General features: G+C 37.7%; 1 protein-coding gene across 1 annotated transcript; it reads right to left on the bottom strand.

Moving 5' to 3' along the window:
- Window positions 1–3,366: 3,366 nt before the first annotated feature.
- LOC108674417 (lysozyme c-1) lies at window positions 3,367–7,772 on the bottom strand. Its single transcript, XM_018162364.2, has 5 exons — window positions 7,653–7,772; window positions 5,310–5,445; window positions 5,068–5,168; window positions 4,006–4,069; window positions 3,367–3,752 (listed from the first exon to the last, which is right to left on the bottom strand). The coding sequence occupies exons 1-5, from the start codon at window positions 7,767–7,769 to the stop codon at window positions 3,604–3,606; spliced, it is 567 nt and encodes a 188-aa protein (XP_018017853.1). The 5' UTR covers window positions 7,770–7,772; the 3' UTR covers window positions 3,367–3,603.
- Between the last annotated feature and the right edge of the window lie 773 nt (window positions 7,773–8,545).

Raw genomic sequence — 8,545 nt, 5'->3', positions numbered from 1 at the left:
TCAAACTTGTTGAATGAATTAAAACAAATTCATGTCTAAATTAGCTACGAAGGCTGAAAGTTTGCCGACGCGTCATGATACTGTAAACGTGGAAAACTAGGAAAGCAGCCTTCCGAGGTGAAATTTTCGTCTTCAAATGTGACTGAAGGATGTATTCATTGCTAATGCTGTGTTTTAAAACTGTTCGAAATTATCGGGAAAATTTATGACGTTAGAAGATTTTGCAAACTTCACTCCAAGCATCAACTTGTGTTGACCACAGTACTGGAAGAAAGGAAAGATATGTCAGCTCCGCTAATGATGTTTATGAGGTATGGCTTCTCCGGTCTAGCAAAATTCACGCACCTAAAACCGCCTTATCCTCGTCTTTCAAAGATTAACAAGACATAATAAGCAGACTCTATTTGATGAGGTTATTTTTTAGCAATCGCGCTGCTGTCTAATGCATGCAATAATGTTCTTGCCAATAAATGTCTTCCTGGTAGCCGCCGTTTTATTGTGCAACCTCTTCAGGTGAGTGACGCGCGAAATCTTGACACCTCATGCGCACACGACTTGACATCGTCTCAAGGACCGCATGAAGATTCGTTCTTTACGATATAACCATGATTATTTTATTTCTCCGTTCTCTGCCATTTGCATTTTAATTGATCCAGTGTTTTAGTTTTAATCAGTTTTAATTAATCCATTAATTTCGTTATACTTCAGTACAACTCCTACTTTGTGTGTGGAGTTTGTCGAAATCGTCATATCCATCAGCCTTTTATATGCTGCTTGGACTTTTTGTCGAGATGCAAGCTGTCAGTCCAGTTGCCACTATATGTCATACGCATGATTTTATCGTCTCCTTGCCATTTTCCTATAAAACGATATTTGATCCATGCACTGTATATTCTAAAAAAATTCGCAACATGAATCTGTACTGCTTTTCATTGTTACGTTGATGCCATCACGAACCCACCCTGAACTCGTACCATCCTCGTTAGTTGCGATAATTTAAGTGAATTATATACAATACGATATGAGAGAAAGAGATATATGTATTATTCTGTTTCATATATATATTATTCTGTTTGCCCTACAACGCCAATTCAATCTTCAGTTATAGAAATCAATAGTCAGTTATGAAAAGATCGGGTTCCAAAGGCTGGATCCCTTAAGAATCAAGTCACGAAAAGTACAAGAATCGGCAACAGGCCAAGGGCCTATTTCTTCAGTGCCGACACTTCTATTCTAAGTCAACCCACTAATGTAGCAGCCAAGTTGTTATGGCAGCCAAATATCACAGAGTCTGCCCAACTGTTCATTCAAAATCAAGCAATTCACTTGTTAATCTTCAATCAGCGCGTTCAGAATCCTTAATCACGTCTAGTAATGGAATGTTCTGTGTCGTAATATAATATAATGTCTTATATCGCTACGTTACGTCTCGTTTTATATATTGCAGTCCGATATCGCTCCATAATACCTGTGATCTGTGTTTTAAATTTTGGAACACAATTTCTGTCAGGATTGATAACTTTATTCTGAGACATTTCTTCCTTTGTCCTGTTATTTGCTTGGGGACATTTCTCATCCCGTCCAGTGCTGCCAGTTCATTTCGAGGAAATCATTCCGAAACGCAGGAGTCTGTTGTTATTCATCTAAACGTACGTACAAGGATAATAATATAACCTGCGTATTTAACAGTTACTTTGTTAATTACAAAGAAGGAATCACAATCAGCGAAACGAAAATCCAAAATGGAGCTTAAGAATTTATAGCCAACATAATCGCTATACGTAATCGCAACTCTTCCTCGAAATGTTTATTTAAAAAAATCTGAAGAAAGGCAACCAAACGCTACCACTTAACTACACTGGAAATTTTGGTTCCCTGTGTCCACACCGCATATCCGCCATTTGATCAAGTGCGCCTCGAGTTATAACGTCGGCAAAACCACTTGGAGTATTGAAATATGAAAATTTTTGCGTGGACTCAGCGGCGGCTCTGAAATGCTCACTATCATAAGCTACTTCGTCGCCTATCAGGAAGGTGTTTTAGATTTTTTCAGCGGTGAAAGTCGGACGATTAATTCTATATTTCAGAAACGGTGACTCACAGGGGGCGAGCTAAAGTGGTCGTAATTAAATATCTTTGTGTACAGTACGTACTTTTTTTGTCGTCACCGTTTTGATGTACTTTTTGCCACGGACTTGCATCCAATGATTGCTAATGACCTAATCAAAAGGAAATATATTCACAATCAAGAGGACTTAGACTTAGTCGATTGCTTTATGTAAAAAATAATGCGAGTATGTACGAGGCAAGTTATTCAGTAGCAGTTCCGAAGCATGCTCTGGTCGAGGTCTCCGATGGTGCAAGCCGGGTATGACGTGTTGAGATTCAGAGCGACCAGGCGCTTGAGAACCTCTACTTCGTGTATTGAGAACCTCTACTACTACTACTACTACTACTACTACTCTACTCGGTGCTCCTCAATAGCTGGAATACTGTTCAAGTCCTCAGCCTCAACGTTAGCCTTGCCCTCATCCGAGGAAATATTACGTAGATCTACGTTCAAATCAGAAATACCGTCGTTTGTCTTAACCTCAAACTGGCGTACAAAAGAGGGCATTCGGATTCTTTTTTGCATCTTTGGCAACATTTTTTTCAGTTTTTCACTGCAGTGTGAAAGACTTTTTCTATCTGATTTCGAGCTCTTGCATACAGGTTATAATCAGCATCGCTGCGAGTTCGTAAATAACGCTTGTAGGCAGCCTTCTTGGTCTTTAGCTGAGCTATAACTGTACTGTTCATCCACTGGGACTTTTTTGACTCCTCCAAGCGTAATCTTAGGTACACAGGCTTAGGTACCTCGCCGCTCGTCACTAAAAACCGTCAGAATTACGATTTGTAGGGTTCAATAACCACATAAAAACTACGAAGTTGTTTTGATTGAACTAGAAAGATGTGATTCAATTTCCTTTACAAAACAAAACGTTTCTATTAAAGGTCGGCGACGTCAATATGCTGCTGGTGATATCAGCGTTGACGAAAGACCTTCCACCATACAAACTTGAAGCACTTCGACCACAAGTCACAGTAAAAAAAATGCTCGACGTTGAAATTTGATGATAAATCTGTTTGAAAGCCACAAGGGAATGAAGCTGGAATATAACTGTGGAAAATGCACAATGGATAAGGCCTCAACCCATGCTTGAAAGAAACATGGTAGTATAGATCTCTCAAATTTAAAACAATACGGATTTGTGCGTAATGCAACGTAGAGTGGCAATTAAATTTAAAATAATTTACTATCGGTAAAGAGATTTTAACAACTTTTTAAAAAAATAATTAGGAAGGACAAGGAAAATAAAAGGCATATTTACACAGAGTTTATATTAAAATGCAAGAACACGTAGGTATAGCGATTTTAAAGCTTCAGCAATCGGTCAATATTATTAATATGACCAAATAGTGTTAGAATGTGAAGCCAGCGCATTGAGCAGGCACTGCAGAAGCAGAATGCACAAATAATATATGAATCAAATGTGTTAATTAAATGAAATTAAATGCCGATCATCGCGCAGGAAGATCTATCAGCTCACGGGGCGGCGGCGCTCAGCAGGTAAGCTTGCAGCCACGGGTGTAGGAGGACAAGTTCTTGCCATTACATTTGTTCCTCCAGCCGGGCCAGGCGTTGAAGCCTTGGCGCCCAAAAATCTTCCTGGCGCATTTGACATCGTCCGCAATATTGTTGTCTTTCAGTTCTGAATTAAAAAAATATATTCTAAGCTAACGCAAGCAAATTATTTTAAGTTAGTTACACATTCAATATAGGAGCAGATTCAATGAATTAAAATAAATTGGGAAAAATTCGCACGAGAAAAATTAGTTGTTGATTCAATTCCGTGTTTTAGATATCTTAACTGATAGTTACGATTCTTTTGTTTGGCCCATTCATTATATTCTAGTTCATCAACAGATAAATAATTTTTATAATCAGGCATAAAATTTACTCACTCGCACAACTGATGCTGCAGCCGTTCATGCCTGTGCCCGAATTACACCAAAAATAATCGCTGATCTGCACAGAAAAGGAAATTATGCTCCCAGACAAATACATAAAATTCTCAATAAAATCCGTTTTCATCAAAACCGAACAAGCGAAACTCGGATTCATCACTGGCATTAATTTAATCGTATTGTACGTCACTCCGCTCATCATTCTCTCCCGACCTTTATTTTAGTTCCGCGTGGACACTTGATGATAGGTGTGCAATAATGCAGATTGGATCATCCGATGAACTGTTTTCAATGAGACATCAATCTCTGCCTTTCCACAATTTTTTGGACACACAAACTGCTACTTAAATACGATCCTCTTTAAATATTCTAACAATTGTTCTATTTTTTCCTTCCATTTGGACTCGAAAGACTACTTTGTTTGCATGTAATTCTATATCTGCATTATGCCTCTAACTTTCCGATGAACGACCCTCCAAGATCTTCGCATATCATCAGTAAATTCTCGAACATAACCAGTTGTCAATGATGATTTTTGAGAATAATGATTTTATTCTCGTCTTGGAAACTTTTTGCTTTTATCGTTGCTACTTGGTTTGATATGTTGTAAACAATGTATAAGTTCACTGTTTCACCTCATTTTTAGATCAGCTGACTGTAATATAATTCATTTTCGTACATTCTTGGTACGTCTACCAACTATCAGGTCAAAGATGAATTCCCTTCCTTGTTATCTCAAATTATCAGTGAAACCAGCAGAAATTATGTAACTTTATGCATAAATTACGTTCTTATACCCAGTCTTCTATTTTACATCCTCAACCATTATAATGAATTGCGCAAAGCCTACGTTTTCAGAGTTCCTTATGTGATGACCTCAACTGCAAATGAACAGAAAATACTTCGTTTAACCTGTGACTACGATGTAGTCTGCTATTCAAAATTCAGTCACGATTATTGCTTCAAAATTGATATCGTGTTTTCCAATCGCTATCCTATAATCAGATATATTGGAAGTCTTCCTTAACAGACAAAAGTGTAGTAGGTGCCATGATTTACCTGGAACAAGCCGTAGCCTTTATGTGGACGACTAGCAATGGCCCCGTAGTATCCAACAGCCGCGGTATTGAAGGAGCTCGCGGCCTGTACCAGACACACCCCTGTTCAGAGGTTCGTTCGGTAGGGAATTGCTTTATAAGTGGGATATTTCTAATCGCAAGGTAATGCTAGTGCTGTACTCCGAATATTGTGAAACTATCCACGGTTTTATCAAGGAAACGTAATACGTAGAGATTACTCACAGTTGGCGAGGCTGCTCTGCGGAAAGCCGTAGACGCATTTCAGCTCTTTGGCAAGCTTGCACCTCGAGTAAACTTTGCCTTGGCATGAAGCGCTCAGGCTGATCACAACCAAGAGAACGGCGGCGAGGGAACGCATCTGCAAAATTATATGCACCTTGAATGGAGAAATCACTGTACGCTCAAGATCTTACTTACGGCTCATCATTTCAGTGTCATCAACGCAAGCGTTATTTCCTGACTTTTTCACCTCACCAACCTAAATGTGTTCACTCATTTACATAGAGTCTCCACTCCTGGATAGGGATCAGGCTGGTAGATTCTTCTGACCAGAAACCCTTGAAACCAATAAAAAAATTGAAAGCCTTGAAACCAATCTCCTCAAAATTTTGATTCTGGTTGCCTGATTAATGAATGGTTTCCCCTCATGCCGTTTGTCACTTACGGCTGTGAGGCATAGCTTATTTTTATTTTCGAACGAGAATCTAATATGCATCTTAATTAACTTCTACCTAACATCAGAACTATCGAATTTGCATCGAACGTTTTTCAAATCCTCATAGATACAAGTTACTACTTTGGCACACGCTCTGAAGTAACTGCTGAATTCTTGAAGTTGTACCCTGAATAAAGTCAAATTAATTGTACCAAAAACAACATGCTCGTGATGTTTTACGTCTGGGACACGTTGCAGCCTGTAACATTTTCAGTACGCTATAATTTCTACTCAATGATGTTCCGGTAAATCCAACAAATTCATGTGTATTAATGCTTAGTAAAAAATGTTATTGAGAAACTATAAACATCGATGATTTTCAACAATTAGGAATTCATTAATTGGTGAGATGCCTATTTTTAGTCCAACAATCCACTTATCAGACATTCACAATGCAATATATCAGTCATTTACATGCTAATATTAGATGCAACCTTACTTGTAGATGAAGATTTGCTAAGTAAGATCTAAAATGAGTTGTCAATGATAAAGCTAATAAATTCGCGATAACTTAGGTATGCGCAAAATATTTTGTCGCATATCATAGGCTTTCTAAGCAGGTCAAATCGGCAGGTCTATATAGCAGGTCAAATCTGGCTCGCGTCAAATCGTTGACTTTGGTGAAATGATCTTAGTAAAGAAATAAAGAAAAACACAATATTTGGCTAAGGTACAAGATATGTGTACTGGGTTTATTGATAGCAGTCATCTATTTTACAATGATTTGATACAAAAATTTAGTTGAAATTGTAATAAAATTTGGACCGACTACCCATGCTATAGAATCTTATAATTTTTTAGAAATCTCTCATCTGAGGAAGAATAATCGCTTGCGCTGGTCAAAAGAAAATTTGTAATCCAGCATGACAAATTTGGGTTTATCGTATAGTATCTTCTTCTGTGCAATAAACAAATTCAGATATGTTTTGATATTTATTAATTGACTTTGGCCGTTCCAAATGTAAAGTTCTATGTTCACTCGGAGCTATGCCGTTTTTTTAACTAGTCTTTCATCCTGACTTGGCAGCTTGTAGGCAGTTTGATTTAAAGTTGAAATTTCAATGCAATTTGGATGATATTTGCAATTTATTTATTTTAAATTCGCTTCCCGCTATTGGGCACATGGCATGCTTTTCACGAATAAAAAATTCCTCTGTCTTTGTTATTAGCCTGTCAAGAAGGGGTATTTAAAAGGGTGTCCCGGCAAGTGTATTTTATAAATACTATATACAGTAAGTTTAACCTGCATACAGGGTTTCGATGGCTATTTATTTGCAGGGATAGGTTAGACGCATTCTATCTTAGACTTATTTTAGCGCGAAGTGGTTTTTTCTGCAATTTGGTTTTAAATCAAAGAAGCGAACTCAATCATGACAGAAATTGAGTGTCTAAACATTACTAATATTGTAAAAATATTTTTAAAAAATCATAAGGAATTGGACTAGTCGAATTCCAACTATAATGTTTTGACTGTTCGCACAACTAAGGCTAAGGACAATGCAAGCTAGGTTAATTATTCAAACGTCAAAGTTAAACCTTTTAAAGCAGTGAACGCTGCAAATGTCTTTATAGTTAGACTGTCTTAAGAATTTGCGTGTGGCTGAGTTGTGTCCGATATCATTTCTCATGTACACAGTTAACAGAATGCAGGTCCTAAAGCCGGATTTGGGCAGGTCAATTGACATAGTTGATAAATACTACGACTGCCGAAAATAGCAGTCGTAGCACTCGTAATAAACATTGCTATATTATATTCTATATTACTACTATATTACTATCGAAAGACAACATGGTTTTCAAAAAGAGATGGTGCAATTTGAAAGAATACCTTTTACGGAAGACTCGCTCACCATTGTGGAGGTGCGAATTGATTTTTGAGAAGTTCTTGACGACAGAAATCTTCGAAGTTGGAAGTTGAATGATCTCCGGCGAACGTCACTCGAGTCCCTACGACGCTTTGGAGTCATCAGGGACGCTGCTGGAGTTATATAGCCACCGCCACCAGTTGACAACGCTTGCTCTGATGTCCTTGAACTTCAGTCGCTCCTCTTGTCGATGTTTATGGTTATTACCAGCAAGAATATTGTATAAAGGAAAAATATTTTCTAGTGAAGCATCCAACGGCCGAACAAGTAACAAAATCTTTTGTATTTCTCTTCTTGTAAATCAACAGCGCTTATTAATTCAGTTAATTGCAATGTACATGTGCTCAAACCACTAGACAAAATTATACGATACGCGGATTTTTTTTTTTATTTTATAAATCATACAGAAAAATAATTCAATTCTTATAGGTGTTCTGAAACCAACATTCTAGGAACCACGCACCAAAGGAATCAGTGGACTCATTTTTGATGGCAGGTTGTATTGATTATTGCCCTGCTTGCAATTCAATCAGTGCGAATGTACTGAAAATTGTTATGTAATTACTTTTGATACTCAAACGCAGGCATGCTCGTCCACTCAGTTTTGGCAACTGCATGGGCACCAGGTAGCGTCTCGTGGATTACAAGACAAAAACATGTAGACACAGGACAAAAATTTCTCTGAAAAAATTAAGGTACTGCCCGCTACAGCCAAGGAATGAAAATTTTATGTGAATTTTAATGTAAAGAAGCATAAGAAGGATCAGAAACCTATTCGAAATAATGTAGCGTACATTTCCATCGAGGTAGTTGGTACAAATGCCCAAATCTTAGGTTGTTGAATATCGAAATTTGAGGCTACGTATATGAGACCTTGA

Source organism: Hyalella azteca, unplaced genomic scaffold (assembly GCF_000764305.2).
Source record: "Hyalella azteca isolate HAZT.00-mixed unplaced genomic scaffold, Hazt_2.0.2 contig10021, whole genome shotgun sequence".
NCBI classification, from domain to species: Eukaryota; Metazoa; Arthropoda; class Malacostraca; order Amphipoda; family Hyalellidae; genus Hyalella; species Hyalella azteca.
This window is presented reverse-complemented; position numbering and strand designations above follow the sequence as displayed.

Excerpts from the sequence above, each read along its gene's own strand:
- LOC108674417 (XM_018162364.2), bottom strand. The coding sequence starts at position 7,769 with ATGACTCCAAAGCGTCGTAGGGACTCGAGTGACGTTCGCCGGAGATCA. Across the intron at positions 5,169-5,309 it reads GCAGAGCAGCCTCGCCAACT|GGGTGTGTCTGGTACAGGCC; the intron begins GTGAGTAATCTC and ends ACCTCTGAACAG. Across the intron at positions 4,070-5,067 it reads AAGGCTACGGCTTGTTCCAG|ATCAGCGATTATTTTTGGTG; the intron begins GTAAATCATGGC and ends TTTTCTGTGCAG.